At 44.5% G+C, this 18,797-nt stretch overlaps 1 protein-coding gene across 1 annotated transcript in view; it reads left to right on the plus strand.

The window, feature by feature from the left end:
- The window catches only part of DNAH2 (dynein axonemal heavy chain 2), a gene marked incomplete at its 3' end in the record, with an annotated part of 417,940 nt that overhangs the window by 127,339 nt on the left and 271,804 nt on the right, over window positions 1-18,797 (plus strand). The window contains exon 13 of the mRNA XM_082254654.1: window positions 4,132-4,314. Coding sequence (XP_082110780.1) covers window positions 4,132-4,314 — 183 coding nt within the window. The remainder of the gene's footprint in view (window positions 1-4,131; window positions 4,315-18,797) is intronic.

Below are 18,797 nucleotides of genomic sequence, written 5' to 3' on the forward strand. Positions count from 1 at the left end.
AACTCCGCTGATCTGCTTCCTCCTCCCCTCTGGTGCCCCATTTGGCACCTTTCAGGGGGGAGGGGGGAACGGGTACCTGTTCTTTTTTTCTCCACAGTGGGGCCAATTACAAAGCGCAGCGCGCTTTGCGAATACGCACTGCCGGGTTCCCTTACTCTGGATGGCGGCGGCCGCAAAACCCGAGAGCCGATACGTACATTTATATAATTTTTTACAAATAGAGCTTTCTTTCGGTGGTAATTGATCACCACTGCATTTTTTTATTTTTTGTGATAAAAACATAAAGAGACCGATTAATTTTGAAAAAAAAAAAAATATATATTAGTTTCTGCTATAAAACACATCCAATAAAAAAAAATGTAATTTCCTCATAAATCTAGGCCAAAATGTATTCCACTACATGTCTTTGGTAAAAAAAAATCCCAATAAGTGTATATTGATTGGTTTATGTGTAAGTTATAGTGTCTACAAACTATGGTGTATATATTGGAATTTTTTTTACACTACCAATGGCGGTGATCGGTGACTTATAACGGGACTGCGATAGTGCGGCAGCCAATCTGACACTAAACGCTCATACACACTATAAGAAAATCGGCCGAACATTTTCGTCCAAAGAATTTTCGTACGATTTTCGTATAGTGTGTACACAACTTTCGACAGCCGATTCTGAATTTTCGTACGAAAATTCTCGAAGGGACACACTCCAAAATGTTTCTCATACGGAAAAAAACAAACGATTTTCGTTTAATGTGTACCATTTTTGTACGATTTGTGTACAAGAAAAATCAGAAAAGAAAAACTGCGCATGATCAGAAACAATAAACAAAAAAAAAAAAAAAACCTTTGTCGTACAATAATTTTCGTACGAATTTCCGTTCATCGGTTCCGATTTGCTGTGAAACAACGAGGAAAATCGGACGATCGTTTGCCCCATTTTCTTATAGTGTGTACCCCACTTAGGGGTTGATTTACTAAAGCCAAATAGGCTGTGCGCTTTGCAAAGTGCAATTGCACTCTGAAAGTGCAGTTCCTCCAGGATTTAGTAAATGAGGTAAAGCTCCGCTTTGGAAAGAACACCCAATCGCATGCAAGGAAAATAAAAAACAGCATTGTTGCTTGCACATGATTGGATGATGGAAGTCAGCAGAGTGTCTGCTTATTTACTAAGCTCTGGAACAACTGAAATTGCGGAGTGCAACTGCAGTCTATTTGCCTTTAGCAAATCAACACTTAACTAATGCTGGGGGGAACTGACTAACTGCCACTGACATCACCAGTGACACTAATACAGTGATTAGTGCTAATATTATACACTGTCACTGTACTAATGACTCTGGCTGGGAAGAGGTTAACATCAGGGGTGATCAAGGGGTTAAATGTGTGCCTAACTATGTGTAATGTGTGTAAAGTGTGCTGCTTTTACTAACATCTCTCTCTCTTTCTTATGCCTGCTTTGCTGCTGTACAGAGCTCTGTGTTGATTGTCGACACAGAACTCTGGGCTGTTATTGCACACAGCTAATCAGCAGGTCCTGGCTGTAAATCATTGGCTGGGACTTGCTGACAGACTCCCTCTGTGTACAATCACAGCTAGTGTTAGTGGGGGGCGCACATGTGCCCACCCTAAACCTGGAAGCAGGCAGCAATGTATATATATATATATATATATATATATACGTCACTTTTCTTGCACGGGGGAACCCGTCCACAGTACATTGCGGACGAGCAGTCCACAAGTGGTTAAAAGTTAACTGCAGGCAAGCAGCTCACGTTTCCAGTTTCTTTATAAAAACGGTTTTACCTGCCAAAGGATTTGTATCCCTGTCCATCCAGTCCTGATTTCACAAAACCCTGCTTGACCAAAGAGCCACATTTTGTGACCTCACTTTTTTCCACTGCAGTTAGTTAATACAGCTTCATCACTTCCCTACCTCTAGCCTGTACTTGTAATGAGAATTGAAAATAAAACACCACACTACTGCTAAGAGGTCCAGATACAGCTTTATTCCATTAAAAGTCAAGGGTACAAACCAATGAAGTAGCCAACGCGTTTCGGCGGTCCAAGTGCCCACCTTCATCAGGATTTTTCCAATGTTAACTACAAGCACAGGCCTTAACAGCAGCTTGTTTGGCAGCCTGCGATTGGGCAGTGTAGGAACAGTAGCACTGTGGCAAGCCACCACTGACCTTTCTGGACACGGATCCTTTATCTGTTATTTAGGGTTGCATTGGTTGGGCTTGATGACAACCTCAGCACCTCTACCACACAGTGGGGCCACCCAAAAACAGGCATTTGTCTTCACCTCGAAATTCAAGAGAAATTGCCAAAAAAAGAGCGCCAGCTGTTCGTCTTAAGAGCCTGTTAACATTATTGGTAAAATTGAGACAACAGGGAGATAAAAGTATCCAACACGTTTTTGGGGACCCAAACCCACCTTTATTGGGTCTTAGATGAACCTATAGCGTAAAGGAACCTCTATACTGTATGTATAGTCCTAAAACAAAAAAGGGTGTAGCGCTAAAGCTAATCAGAACAGTCCATATATAGCACTTGTATGCAGATTGTGGGGGAATAGGTTGATCAGGCAGAAGAATAGATGAAAGCCACCACCAGACACCAACCACACTGTCTCTTACCCTTCAGCTGATTCTGATAGAGCATAAATCATCCCAAAATGGACTCAGCCAATCTCTTTGACTTGGAACGATACTCAATAGCAATGTCTTCATATACTTAGGCATCCAGAGATGTCTAAGGCCCCAGAAACAAAGGAGATGCTCATAGGGTTGTACGTTCAAAGAATATCAATTTTAATGATAAAGGAGATAATATACACTCACATTAAAGCAGAGTATCACAAGCGCTTAGTTATCAACCACAAAGATGGCCGCTGCGTCCCAAAGCGTGATGATGTCCCACGTCCCAGTCCCCCCAATGCGTTTCGTCAGCGATGACAACCTTAGGGGCGTGGCTAGTGTGTGGCATCACGCTCCTTATATAGGAACGACACAAGCGGCTCAATCAGCTGGAGTGTACGACTTCCGGCGGAAGTATATGTTTATAGTCCTATTGAAATATTTTAAATTTTTTATCCAAGTCCTGATGAAGTGGGATTGTTTAGCCCCTGAAACACGTTGTTTTTTTCTTCCTGTTGTCTCAATATTACCAGTAATAAATTATGATGGACTCTTAAGATGAGCACCCAGCACTCATTTTTTTTTTTATTTCCCTCTTTCCTACTCCTACTGACAGCATGTTCCTTGTCAACACATGTGTTCAGAACACCTGATTGGCTGCTGGTGCGGCCTTCGCCCATCTCCCAGTCTGACTGCTGCTGTACAGGGACTACATTAAGACTGATGCCAAGTCAAATTCAGCTACTAAAGTTGGATACACACTATACAACTTTTGTTGTTCAATTTCCTTTAGATTTACCTTCAACTATGAAAGAAAAGAAAAAAGGAGGTGCAAACCCCTAGTGCAGGGGTCTTCAAACTATGGCCCTCCAGCTGTTCAGGAACTACAATTTCCATCATGCCTAGTCATGTCTGTGAATGTCAGAGTTTTACAATGCCTCATGGGACGTGTAGTTCCGCAACAGCTGGAGGGCCATAGATTGAGGATCCCTGCCCTAGTGCATTACCCTTGGTCACCATAAAGATTTTTTTAATAAAATGCCAAAAACATACTCACAAACCAAAAGAATAAATTCGCATTATAAGAATCCACCACACATGGAATGGAACATGTCCCTGTAGATAGGACCGCTAACGTGTTTCGGGAGTCAAGCTCCCTTCATCAGAGCCTTCAACTCTATAGTGCAAGGACCTGCCTGATTGCATACAAATTGAAAGTGTTTAGGTTTGACCTCATATTATATGGTTTTGGTAGATCTAAAGGAAAAAAGCTAAAGAAAATTTTATTGTATGTCCAGCTTTAGCCTAGTTGCATGAAAATTTTTTATTTATTTATTTTTTTTAAAATGATTGCATTACTGTATTGATTGGTGTCTATTTTATTTATTTACTTTATTATACAGCCAATTCAGAAGTAATATTTCTGTTATAGGTGAAGTAAACCTCAAAACATGCTGTAACCTTGTGTAACCTTATGTTCCTTGTCCTCCAGGCCATAAAACGTACATTTGACAAGAAGACGGTACAAGTGTATGAAATGTTCAAGAATGAGCTGGATCTTGTCAACAAAGAACTAGGCAGAAAAATTCCTACAGTGCCATCTCACATGTGTCGCTCGGCTGGTCAGGCACACTGGGTGCGGGCTTTAAGACGTCGCATTGATCGGCCAATGCAGGTGAGTCCAGTGTATCTCAAGAGCTGCTATCAGTCTCTTCCCGGAGAAGTTTACACTATGGGGTTAATTTACTAAAGGCAAATAGACTGTGCACTTTGCAAAGTGCAGCTGCACTCTACAAGAACAGTTCAGTAACTGAGCAGACGCTCTTCTGACTTCCATCTTTCAATCATGTACAAGCAAAAATGTTTTTTTTGTTTTTTTTTCTTAATTCTTGCATGGGTATTCTTTGCAAAGTGAAGCTTTACCTCATTTACTAAGCTCTGGAGCAATTGCACTTTGCAAAGTGCACATTCTGTTTGGCTTTAGTAAATCAACCCCTCTGTTCCAGTTTATCTTGTAGCTAGGACCCAAGCCCTATTCCCAATATCCCTTTCACCTTCTATCCTTGCAAGAGAGGGTTGGGAAATCTACAGTCACCACAACTAAGTAGTTCTACTAAAGAGGGCCGACCCTCCAACTTTCAAAAGAGAAGAGACCTCTTTAGTCAGAAACACTGACTAAAGAGATCCTTTGGGCCATCACATCAAGTTGAAAGGACACTCCGTGGAGTAATTTGGGCCATCGGGCTGAAGAGGAGGAATCTTTGCAAAGATTGGGTGGGGGATGGGTAATTGGCGCTGCCTATATGGTGGGTATCGATAAATAGTAAAATGCAAGTGGTGTAAAATGTGCACTACAAATGTGTATATAAATTAATAAATACAATATACACTAAAAATAGATAAATATACAATCTACATGTAATAAAAACACTCTAAGTGAATAGCCAATGATAAAGTGCAAAGTGCATGTGAAATACAAAAACTGCAAGTAAATAGATAAATTAACTAAATAAATACAGTGATGGAGACCTGTGTAAATGTGAAAAAGTGCGTATCACAGGTGGGATATAAATATGTGGGTGAATAAATTAAGTAAATAAATAGATGAATACAATAATAAAGTATTAAGTGCTGGTGACACAAAATAATTAGTTACACTAAAAATAAAATAGTGATGAGGTACGATATTGAAACGAATAACCAAGTGAATATCACAACAAATAGTGCTATAAAGTGCACAGCCTATGACAGCTAGATAGCTGGTTGGAATAAAGTCCAAATGGCTAATAATAATCCATCCCCAACCCAATATTTTATACAGTCTTTTGACTGTAGTTTAGGGTGGGCCGCAGCCTATTCAAATCTATTTATTTATTTCTATTCCTTGGATATCCTTAGCGCGGATTTCTTTCCTATAATCTTTGCAAAGAGACTCTTTCATAAATATGCCTTGTGGAGATCCTACTGGGCCAACGGGCCAGAAATGGAACTTTGTTGGGTTGCTACCCAGAAGGAGGTTGATAGACTGAAGTCTCTTTGGTGGGGGGTACCCTAGTGCAAGGGGCCCCTGAAGAGACTGTTGATCCCCACAGGTCAGAAAAGATTGCTCAGGCTCCAGAAAACAAAAATCCTGTGTGAAGAAGACATGTTGCCTCAGTGCTGCAGATGTGAGGGACACTGTGAGCACTAGTCTAATGGACTCCACATGTCTTTGTGACCATGTGGCCATGACTAGTGGTAGATAGTTAGTCGATTGGGTTTGGCCATCACCTTGGAGGAGTGAAACTGAACGCCGGGTCAAGACTACAGGAAGGGTCATCTACCAGATTCCATATTCTGGGATGTTGGGTGAGAAGATGGCCTCTGGGGATAGGGTCTTCTCACTATCTTAAGATAGAAATGTGATTGATCAAATGTGTAATTTGCGGAAGTGTCTAATTTGTTTTTCCTTTGCAGGTTAAATGGGAAGCAATGTTGTAGCTAGTTAGATAGGATGCCATATTTACCCACCTAACAGAGTTTTGTTTGGTGGGGGGTGCATTACATTAATGCACCTGATGTGTATTATATTTTGTACAGAGATATATATATATATTTTCACATAATTTATTGATTGTAAATTCGTTCTTTTCCCTCTCCCCCTTTTCCAGGTTAGTGGGATACTCCGTTGAAATTTTTGGTAGGAAATTTTGTAGGGGGCGGCTGCTCCAGAGCCAGTGGGGACATGGCTCCTTTGATGGGGGTGGATGTAGCACCCTCCAAGTCAGGTGCTAGGAATGAGAGTGTAGTTTTGTCTCTCTCTGCTTACCAGAAGAGCAGCAGGCAAAATATTTGTGCACTCTGCTTATCAGGGAGCAGGATTTATAGTTGGGTCTACTCAGTGTGCCCAGTGTGTGATTCATCTGGTCTCAGGGAGTGTCCCCAGCAGATACAGTGGGGAGGCACGTTGGATGCTGGAGGAAACCTGACCATTATGGGACAGGGTATAAAAAGCCATGGGCACATCAGGTAAAGGTCTTTGGATGGGAAGCCAGGTCCCAAAAGGAGGGTGGTGGCTGCCTCCTCTTCTGCAGCAGTTGGTGGTGGTCACAGGCAGTCGGCCTGGTGTACCGGTGGTGCGAGGCTTAACCCAGAGGTCCAGGAGAGCTGACTATAGGAGTTGGGGCATTGGAGAATCTGGAAAAAAATGTACAGAGGAACTTGCCCAGGGGTCTGCCCAGAAAGGGGACCACTCCGGAGTGTAGAGTCAGTGGACGGGTGTCAGCTAGCACAGAGAGAAAGGGGGTACTAGGGGAGTACCCTGAAGAGAAATACTATGGGAACACTTACCTCATCTACATTCAAGTGGCAGGATGAAGTAGCGGCCTTGTAGCATCCTCAAGTCAGAAGTCCCCAGCATTGTGAATAGTTAACAGTTGGAGTATCCCACTCATCCCTTCTCCCATCCCAATTTAAATAAAACCACCAAAACAACAACCCCTGGACTGATCTTTGACTGAGCCAAGAACTTAAAGTGTTACGTTTCTGCAAACAGTTGCTACGGGTAACCCAGGGGAATCCCTAAAGTGTAATATCCAGCAGTCCTCTAGGGGGTAGTGCTACATAACATTCCCAAAAAAACAACAGCCCCATGCTTTGTCATCCCTGCTGCCTAGTGGGGGTGGCTGCGTGCCGCCAGCAGCTCGCCCCCAGCACCAGGCGCGCGGCCGATGTACCCCCACGTTGCTTTGCGCAGAAGGGGCTGCCTGCCACAGTATATTTGCAGTGGGCGGTCCGGAACTGGTTAAACAATTCCAAGTCGAGGATCATGGAAACTGCCAGGTCATATTATGCTGACCTCCTGGGCAGCAGGGACCTTGATCGGGCAGGCATGTCAGGTTTTCTGGATTCTATTCCAGGACTGGGAAATGGCAGTTCTTTGTTGAGTTTGTCAGGGGACATCACTGCAGAGATGGTTATGGCTATTGATAAGCTTGACATTAAGAAGTCGCCAAGGCCAGATGGACTGATAGCCGAGTTTTGTAAGCACTTTAAGGTTACTCTGGCCCTGTATTTGGTGGAGGTTTTTAATGGCTATCTGAGAGAGGGTTTACTCTCTCTCTCCATGGGACAATCTGCGGTGATTCTTCCATCAAAAGGTAAAGATTCTTCAAGAATTGAGAACTGGCGGCCCATTAGCCTTCTTAATGTTGATAGAACGATACTGGAAAAAATCATTTTCTGGCGTTCATCATCTGTAGCGGGTAATCTACTTTCTCACCACCAGCACTGTTCCGTTCATAGCAGAAGCACTTTTTCAGTGGTGTCAGTTGTCCAGGAGGCCCTGGAACGGTGCAGGGCTCAGGTTGGGGAACGTACCTGCTGGCATTGGATCAAGAAAAGGCTTTTGATCGGGTCAATCATGAGTATCTATGAATGCTTCTTGGCAATTATGGCCTGGAGGGGGGCTTTATCGATTGGCTGAAGACTTTGTACAGAGGGACTGAAAGCTTCATGCTTGTGAATGGTTGGATTGGACGGCCCTTTGGGGTTGGCTCGGGTGTGCTTCAGGGGTGTCTTTCGAGTCCTCTGCTATATGCGTTCACAATCAAACCCTTCATCAGGAGGTTAGAGAGTGGACCGTTCTGCGGAGTGCCTTTAGGCATTCCTCGTGAGCCCCCTTTGAGGGTTGTGGCCTATGCTGATGATGTGTCTGTTTTTATCTCTGGGACAGAGGAGGCCGAGGAGGTGGTCTCAGTGATGGAGCAGTATGCTGAGGCATCCAGCTCAAAGATCATCATAGGTTGAACTGGATGGACTGATGTCTTTTTTCAACCTCACAAACTATATGTAATCAGTCAGGATAAGAGTGAAGTTTTCTGGATGGGAGAGGAAGGCGATAGCTTCGAGCTTCTGGACACCTTCCCAGAGCCCCGGCAGGAGATTAAAGTTTTAGCCATCAAATTTGGTCCCTGCAATAACGGCCTTGCAAATTGGGAAAGCAGGCTACAAGATGCTGATGCCAGGGTTGCCAGCTGGAAGGAATGGAAACTCTCTTACAGGGAAAGGATTGACCTGATTAAAACATACCTGTTCTCGGTATTTCTGTATGTCAGCTTTGTCTGTGTTTTGCCAGTGTCTCACTATGCAAAGATCTACAGCTGTTTCTTCCAGCTGTTATGGAGGAACAAACTGAACCTCTTTAAGAGGTCTGTAACCTACCTTCCCAGGTGGATGGGTGGCCTAGGTATGGTCAACCCAGTGGTATTTTTTTCTCTGATGTTTTTGAAACATAATTTTGGTAACATGCTGGCAGAGGAACCGCCTGGGTGGGTTGGTATTTTTCAGTCCTGGTTTAGGCCTTTTCTGTGAAGCTGGGAGAATGGTGGGCCAGTGAAAAGTCTGAGGGTCCGACATGGTAAGCTCCCGGCTTACATTGCCCCATGCCTGAAAATTCTTCGGCAGTGACGAGTGACGGCAGAGGAAAAATGGATTTTTGTAAGATCTTACCGTAAAATCCTTTTCTCTTAAGCTCATTGACAGACGTAGTCTTCTTGATTCTCAAGAGCTGGGTTATGTTGTCTCCGCAGGAGTAGGACTAGGCAGAAAGACAAAACGTTCTGGCTCCACCTTAGGGGCAGTCCCTGAGGGTATATCCTCCCTCTCTCTGCTACAGGGAATCAGTTCTGTTCTAAAGCAGTAACAGAGAATTTAACCCAACCCAACTCAATGATAGAGGGGCGGGTACTACGTCTGTCAATGAGCTTAAGAGAAAAGGATTTTACGGTAAGATCTTACAAAAATCCATTTTTCTCTATCGCTCATTGACAGACGTAGTCTTCTTGATTCTCAAGAGCTGGGACATCCAGAAGCAGTGCCACAAATGAGGGGTGGGATTGACAGAAATCAAAATCCAATCTAGAAGGCCCAACCGGAGCCAACCAGAAGTATCAAAGGACTCATCGAGTAAACAGATGAGACCTACCCCACAAATCCTCGAGGTAGACCAACAGTCTCCTCAAACAGTGGCCTGCAGGAACCTTGCGGCCAGAAGAGGCATCTGACGATGCCATCACATGAACCTTATACAATATTGTAAAGGTATGAACCGACGACTAAACAGTCGCCTAGAAAAAACCTGAACCACTGACGCCTGATGGCGGAAGGTCCAGGAAACTCTAAGCGCCCGAGTAGAATGCGCCTTAAAAGGGAACGGGGGATCCCGACCCTTAGATAAAATAAGCCTATACCACCGTCTGTCTGATCCATCTAAAGATGGTCGCAGCAGAACAGGCAACCCCTTCTTAGGGCCATCCGTGATCACAAACAGTGAATCCGTCTTACAAATTGAATCCGTAGTATTCAAATATATCCTGATCGCCCGAACTACATCCAAGGAATGCAACGCAATTCTCGAGGATGATTGGGCTAAGGACATAGGAAGGACAATACACTGTCCTCATTCAATGAAACTTTGAAACCACCTTAGGAAGGAAGGATGGATTCGGATGAAGAACAACCTTATCCCTATGAACCACCAGATCTGGGGAACAACAGGATAATGCAGCCAGTTCTGACACCCTGCGTGCAGAAGTGATAGCCACCAAGAAGACCACCTTCTGGGATAAAGTAAGCAAGGGAATCTCCCTGATATTTTCAAAGGGAGGTGTCTGAAGAACCGAAAGCACCAAATTAAGATCCCAGGATGGTAACGGCGCGTGCACTGGCGGAGCCAGGTGTCGCACCCCCTGGATGAAATTCCGCACCAAGGAATGAGTAGACAAAGGCTTCTGAAAGAAGATAGCAAATGCTGAAACCAGACCCTTGATAACACTCAAGGCCAGCTTCTGCTCAACTCCCTGTTGCAGAAAAGCCAATATTCGGGCTACCGAATAAAGATGTAGATGGAACCCAAGGGATTCACACCACACAATATAAGACTTCCATGTACGATGATAATCTTTCTGGAAGTCGCTTTCCTTGTTTTAACTAGAGTAGGAATAACTGAAGCTGACAATCCCTTGTCCTTCAGCACCTGGGTCTCAATAACCAGGCCGTTTAAAACCAGCGATCGTAAAGCAGGATGGAAGATCGGTCCCTGAGACAGTAGATCCTCCCTGAGAGGAAGTCTCCACGGGACGTCCGCCACCAGTCTGACCAAGTCGGCGTATCAAGCTCGACGAGGCCAGTCCGGAGCTGCCAGGATTACTGGAATTCCTTCCTCCTCTATCCTGCGAAGAAGGTCTTGGCAGTAACCCAAGAGGAGGGAAGGCATACATTAGCTGGTATTGCCCCCACGGGGTGACCAGTGCGTCTGCGGTCTCTGCTAGAGGATCGTGGGAGCGAGCCACGAATCTCTGTACTTTTCTGTTGAATCGTGATGCCAACAGATCCACATACGGGGTGCCCCAACGTAGGCACAACTGGTGGAAAACTTCTGGATGGAGGGACCATTCCCCCTGATCCGGAGTCTGACGGCTGAGATAATCTGCCTGCCAATTTTCCACCCCCGGAATGAACACCGCAGAGATAGCTGGAACAAATCGTTCCGCCCAGCGAAGAATGCAAGCCACTTCTTTGGCCGCTCGGACACTCTTGGTGCCCCCCTGGTGATTGACATAAGCCACGGCCGTGGCGTTGTCCAACTGGATCCGAACCGGGCTGCCCTGGAGCTGCTCGGTCCAGTGAATCAGACAAAGTCTGATCGCTCTCAGTTCCAATACATTTATCGGCCACCTGGATTCTTCCAGGGACCAAAGTCCCTGGACAGATAACTGACCGAGAATTCCTCCCCATCCGGATAGACTGGCATCCGTGGTCACTATCGTCCAATATATTGGCAGAAATGACTTTCCCTGGCTGAGCATCGGAGACCGAAGCCACCAGACCAGAGACTCTCTGGTCTGTTTGCTCAATCGGATCTGATTGTCCAGGGATTCCGGATTCCGATTCCATCTGAGAAGAATCTCTTGCTGAAGAATTCGGGTATGGGACTGGGCAAATGGGACTGCTTCGAAGGAAGCCACCATCAACCCCAGAACCCTCATGCAAGTTTGAAGAGAAGACCAGCTGTTGGATAGTAACAACTGGACTGCTAATTGAATCTTCCGGAGTTTCCCTACCGGAAGAAAAACTCTTGTCCTGACTGTGTCTAGAATTAGACCCAGATATTCGAGCCTCTGGGTGGGAACCAGAAATGACTTTTGCTGGTTCACCAGCCACCCGAATTCCTGTAAAGAAATTATAGTAATTTCTATGTTTTGTAGCAAGGTCTGAGAAGACTCTGCATGTAGCAGAAGATCGTCTAGGTAACCAAGAATCGATATGCCTCTTTGGCGCAGTAGTGCCAATATTGGGGCCAACACCTTCGTGAAGACCCGAGGAGCCGTGGCGAGACCGAAAGGTAACGCCACAAACTGATAGTGGTTGTCTTCTACGGAAAAGCGTAGAAACCGCTGATGTCCTGCGAAAATGGGAATGTGAAGATAGGCGTCCTAGATGTCTATGGACGCTAGGACATCCCCTGGATGCAGGAAGGCTGCTACTGTGCGAATGGATACCATCTAGAATTTCCTTATGTTGAGAAAGGAATTGAGTGCCCTTAAGTCCAGAATTGGACGCACTTTGCCCTCTTTCCTGGGTATTGTAAATAGGTTTGAATAAAACCCCTGAAAACGTTCTGTCCAAGGAACGTGGACTACCACTCCTTGTTGTAGTAAACCTGTGACTGCTCTCCGCAGATCTTCTAAACGATCCGGGGATAGTCGGATATTGGAAGGGACAGAACTGATTCCCTGTAGCAGAGAGAGGGAGGATATACCCTCAGGGACTGCCCCTAAGGTGGAGCCAGAACGTTTTGTCTTTCTGCCTAGTCCTACTCCTGCGGAGACAACATAACCCAGCTCTTGAGAATCAAGAAGACTACGTCTGTCAATGAGCGATAGAGAAATTAAGTCTCTTCCTAGGAAGGCCCTGGAGAGGAGGGTTGTTGAATCTGCCTTTAACGAGGCACTGGCCTTGAGGAATTGCCCAGGCCCTGTTATGAGGAAGGGTCTACGTTTGATTAATCTGGAGAGAATTCCTTTGAAGTTTTGGGATTTGGCCTGACTTTTGTTCCCTGGCAGACTCTATGTGAAGGACAACTTGAAGCATAACTCTGCGGAGAACCGTGGTTGTCCAAGAGTGGAGTATGGCAGTGTGGAGGAGTTGATGTATCATTTCTTCAGTGCCCATTCAATCTAGAAGTCCATAAGCAGGTGGGTGGGGCTCTGGGTACTTCTTTCCTTTTGCGCTTGAGTTATGGGGAGCGGTCGTACGGGTTGTTTGAGACACATCAGGATTTTGATTCTGAGACACTTTTTCTGCTTAGTAGCCCGTTATTTCCCATGGAATGAACAATGTCAGGTTTCCACTCTGAAAAAAGTCCTTTCTGTCAAGAAGGAGGTGCACAACATTCTGGGTGAGGTTTGGAAGATTCGGGGTCTTGAGAAGGACAGGTGATGGCCGGGAGCCTGGGCAAAGGCGTGGAGGAATGTCAAGTCTTGGTAGCTGCTGTCTGTCAGTCTCTGGGTGTGCGGCTTTACTTTCTGTCCTTTCACGTCCCCTAGATCAGCCTTTATCAACCAGAGTGCCCAGGCCCCCTGGGGTGCATTGAGGATTCTTTAGGGGTGCCTCAGCAAAATGCTTAAAAATTGCCCGAAGAATTGTATTCAAGGTGGCGCGTGGATGAAGCCTGCTTTTGAGCTACACATAGCCACAGGTTTTCATTGTGCACCATTAGGACCTTCTAGCTGCCAATCTCCTAACAACCAATGGCCTCATCAGTTGATTAGGAGGATGTCAGTAGTCTGTATAGCATCCTTGTTTGACTATCCCCACCTTCCCCCTTAAGCTTTGGGGTCACATTAGCTGAGTGATGGAGAAAAACTGAGGAAGAAGAGAAACATTGGAATACTAGTCAGTACTGTTTTCATCTCTAACATTGGGTCTCCTACATCTGTGGATGTTGCTGCATTATGTAAAACTAATAGAATAGTGTTTACATTTTAGGATGGGGTGCCTCAAGACGGTTTATAATTGTAACCACTTACCAACCCCCCGACGCAGTTGTACGTCGGTACTTTGATGCTAAATACCGGGGTTATGGCAGCAGATAGCTGCCATAACCACACAGACAGGAAGTCGAGTGAGGGCAAGATGGCCCTCACTCAACTCTATGGTCTTGGAGGACCGGAGCGACGTCAAACATCGTTGCCTACCAACCGGCTTAAAGAGCCGATTTTTTTTTTTTTAAACCCTTTTTTTTTTTTCTTCTTCTTTTTTAGTGTCCTTGTGAGATCTGAGGACTTTTTGACCCCAGATCTCACAATAAAGAGGTCCTGTCATGGCTATTTCTATTACAAGGACCATTTACATTCCTTGTACTGTAATAGGAATAGAAATGATCACATTTTTTATTTTTTTTAAAACTGTGTAAAAATCAAAAATCATAAATAAAATAAATAGGGAAAAAAAAAAATTAAAGCACCCTGTCCCTGTTAGCTCGCACGCAGAAGCGAACGCATATGCAAGCTCCGCCCACCTATATAATAACGGTGTTCAAACCAAACACGTGAGGTATCGCCGTGATCGTTAGAGCGGGAGTAATACTTTGAGCTTTAGACCTTCTCTGTAACTCTAAGCTGGTAACCTATAGAAATTTTTAAAATGTCGCCTATGGCCATTTTTAAGCACCAAAGGTTGTCGCCATTCCGCGAGCGTGCGCAATTTTTAAGCATGCCATGTTGGGTATCTATTTACTCGGCGTAACATTATCTTTCACATTATGGAAACAAATTGGGCTAACTTCACTGTTTTCTTATTTTTTAATTAAAAAAGTGAATTTTTTCCAAAAAAAATTGCGTTTGGAAGACCGCTGCGCAAATACGGTGTGATAAAAAATATTGCACGATCTCCATTTTATTCTATAGGGTCTCTGAAAAAAAAATATATGTATAATGTTTGGGGGTTCTAAGTAGTTTTCTAGCAAAAAAAAAAACAGATTTTAGCTTGCAAACACCAAGTGTCAAAAAATAGGCCTGGTGGGTAAGTGGTTAAAGGGTGCCTCGAGACTGTCCATAATTTTGGAGGGTGCCTTGAGACTGTCCATAATTTTGAAGGGTGCCTCGAGAATGTCCATAATTTTAAAGGGTGACTTGAGACTGTCCATAATTTTGGAGGGTGCCTTGAGACTGTCCATAATTTTGAAGGGTGCCTTGAGACTGTCCATAATTTTAAAGGGTGCCTTGAGACTGTCCATAATTTTGGAGGGTGCCTTGAGACTGTCCATAATTTTGAAGGGTGCCTTGAGACTGTCCATAATTTTGGAGGGTGCCTCAAGACTGTCCATAAATGTCAAGGGTGCCTCGAGACTGTCCATAATTTTGGAGGGTGCCTCAAGACTGTCCATAATTTTGGAGGGTGCCTCAAGACTGTCCATAATTTTGGAGGGTGCCTCAAGACTGTCCATAATTTTGGAGGGTGCCTCGAGACTGTCCATAATTGTCAAGGGTGCCTCGAGACTGTCCATAATTTTGGAGGGTGCCTTGAGACTGTCCATAATTTTGAAGGATGCCTTGAGACTGTCCATAATTTTGGAGGGTGCCTCAAGACTGTCCATAATTGTCAAGGGTGCCTCAAGACTGTCCATAATTTTGGAGGGTGCCTCAAGACTGTCCATAATTTTGGAGGGTGCCTCAAGACTGTCCATAATTTTGGAGGGTGCCTCGAGACTGTCCATAATTTTGAAGGGTGCCTCGAGACTGTCCATAATTCTGAAGGGTGCCTCGAGACTGTCCATAATTTTAAAGGGTGCCTTGATGAAAAAAAGGTTGAGAAACCCTGCCCTAGAGGGTATGTTAAGGTGGAGGTTAGGGCTTTGTTGTGCATTATAATAATAATAACATATATCTTGGTTTGTATATTTAGTTCTGTTTATTTTCTGGCAAAAAAGCTAGTTTTTTTTTATGCTAAAGTAAGCTCCTTTTTGTTTGTTTATATATCATTTTTAGATTTTGTATATATGTAAATATGTTTTTATTATGTTGTATGATTGTAAGATTTTTAATAAACAAAAATGTACACTCTAATTTCCTAGGCTCTTCGTTTGCAGCAGCATGGTTATGCTGGGAAAAAAAATCATTGTATGCATTTGAGGAGTGACAGAGAGGAACGAGGAATAGCTGGAATTTTGTAGTTCTGCAATCAGGGCTGACAACCAGTGGCTGCCCGTCCATTGGGGGGCGCAGGGGCGCCGCCCCCCCATCCATGCATCTGGCCCCCTAATCTACTTGATGGGCGCCGGACTCATGGATTCCAATGGGGTTTTTTTTTTTTTTGAAGCGCGTGATTAGAGCCAGAGGCTCTAATAGGCTTCAAAAAAGGGTGGGCTCAGGGCGTAGTGCTCTGCACCCCGAGCCCACCCTTTTTTGAAGCCTATTAGAGTTGTGTGACAATAGCGAATGAATATTCGCTATTATCACACCGATTCTCCTCCCAGCCAATCAGGAAGCGGGTCCTGAGACCCGTTTCCCGATTGGCCGAAAGGAGAGGCCATGCCATTGGCCGAGGAGGAGGGAGGAGACGCAGGGGAAGCCGCCGCTTCCTGCCCTCCACGTTAGTCCACGGTGAGTGAGGCGGTGACGGGGTAGGATGGTATGGTGTGCGAGCTGGTGTGGTCCGGGGGGGGGGGTATGGTGTGGTCCGTCTGCCGCCCCAACGGCCCCATTTAGCACCAGCCGCCACTTCTGACAACACTGCTTGGGATTTCAGTGCTGTGTTGTCAGCTTCGAGTTCTCTGGGTTTTTGATAGCTAGGAATAGAACTTGGGGAAATGTGCATGTATTGGAGAGATGTACTGAAGAGTTTTTATTTCTTTTCTTTTAATTTTGCTGACATACTTTAACCACCAAGCCAAACATGGAGATGAGATGGGAGTTCTGTAGACATGACCATATCACATATAAAACACAGCAGCCCCCATGCTGTTTGGCATATACAATGCTTCCAGAGAATGTACGGCAGACTTGCCAGTATTAATAACACAAGCAGAATCCTCGGGCCCGCGCGTCTGCAAGTGAGATTAGCATAGGCTCTTTGTAAAATGAAATTGACATTGACAGCAGATCTCTCCAGAGTCCTCAGCCAGCGACGTGTTCTGTGTGTACTCCGCTTGTACCGCACACAATGCTGTTCCTGGTGGTCCTTCTCATTACATTCTCTCATTTTACTGTCCGCCCTGTGGAGACCAGGCGGGGAGCCGGGTGATCTATGCAAATCCAGGAACTCCGTGGATCAGAGCCAGCAAACAAAGAGAAAGGAGGGAGAATCTCATCAAAGATAGGAAATGTAGACAGAGGGGTAGGAGAGGGCCAGGTTTTGGGCTTAGCGATGAGCCAGACCTCGCAGCACTGGGATTGCAGGTTCAGCTTCCACCAGGGACACTGTCTAAATTGAGTTTGTTGTGAGTGCCTCAGTGTATATTATGGAGCACTGCGGAGTGTGACGGAGCTAAATCAATGAATAAAAGCTGGCTGAATCCATGCTGCTTCCATAGTACCCATCAATGCACCCTAACCACACTGGAGTTCACTCTGTTGAAGAGATTGATGTGACTGCCTCAGTGTTCTGTGTACAGCACTGTGGTATATGTCAGAGCTATATACATGTATAATAACAGTGTGTTCCTGTGGGGGGACATTAGAGGGTAAGCTCCTCTGGTACAGAGACTGATGTGACTGGCTCAGTACTCTCTGTACAGCACTGTGGTATATGTTAGAGCGATAGAAATGTATAATAATAGTGTGTGACTGTGGTAAGGGCAATAAAGTGTAAGCTCCTCTGGTGCAGAGATTAATGTGACTGGCTCAGTGCTCTCTGTACAGCACTGCGGTATATGTCAGAGCTATATAAATGTATAATAACAGTGTGTGACTGTGGTGAGGGCAATAAAGTGTAAGCTCCTCTGGTGCAGAGACTGATGTGACTGCCTCAGTGATTTCTGTACAGCTCTGCGGTATATGTCAGAGCTATACAAGTGTATTAAAATAATAATAATAATTTCAGTTGACTGTATTGGGACATTAGAGTGTAAGCTCCTCTGGTACAGAGACTGATGTGACTGGCTCAGTGTTCTCTGTACAGCACTGCAGTATATGTCAGAGCTATATAAATCTATAATAATAATAATAATAATAATAATAATAATAATAGTATGTGAATGTATTGGGATGCTGGAATGTAAGCTCCTCTGGTGAAGAGACGGATGTGACTGGCTCAGTATTCTCTGCACAGCACTGTGGTATATGTCAGAGCTATAAAAGCGTATAATATTTATAGCGTGTTACTGTATTGGGACATTAGAGTGTAAGCTCTTCTGGTACAGAGACTAATGTGACTGCCTCAGTGTTCTCTGTACAGCACTGCGGTATATGTCAGAGCTATATAAATGTATAATAATAATAATAGTTTGTGACTGTATTGGGACATTAGAATGTAAGCTCTTCCGGTGCAGAGACTAATGTGACTGCCTCAGAGTTTTCTGTACTGCACTGTGGTATATGTCAGAGCTATATAAGTGTATAATAATAATAGCGTGGGGACACTATTGAGATACATTAGAATGTAAGCTACACTGGTGAAGAGTGAAGTGACTGGCCCTGTATTCTCTGCACAGCACTGTGGTATATGTCAGAGCTATATACATGTATAATAACAGTGTGTTCCTGTGGGGGGACATTAGAATGTAAGCTCCTCTGGTGCAGAGACTAATGTGACTGGCTCAATACTCTCTGTACAGCACTGCAGTATATGTTAGAGCTATATAAATGTATAATAACAGTGTCACTGTGGTAAGGGCAATAAAGTGTAAGCTCCTCTGGTGCAGAGATTAATGTGACTGGCTCAGTGCTCTCTGTACAGCACTGCGGTATATGTTAGAGCTATATAAATGTATAATAACAGTGTTTTACTGTGGTGAGGGCAATAAAGTGTAAGCTCCTCTGGTGCAGAGACTGATGTGACTGCCTCAGTGGTTTCTGTACAGCTCTGCGGTATATGTCAGAGCTATACAAGTGTATTAAAATAATAATAATAATTTCAGTTGACTGTATTGGGACATTAGAGTGTAAGCTCCTCTGGTAC

This window comes from Pelophylax lessonae (genome assembly GCF_965119305.1).
Source record: "Pelophylax lessonae genome assembly, chromosome: 4".
Lineage (NCBI taxonomy): Eukaryota > Metazoa > Chordata > Amphibia > Anura > Ranidae > Pelophylax > Pelophylax lessonae.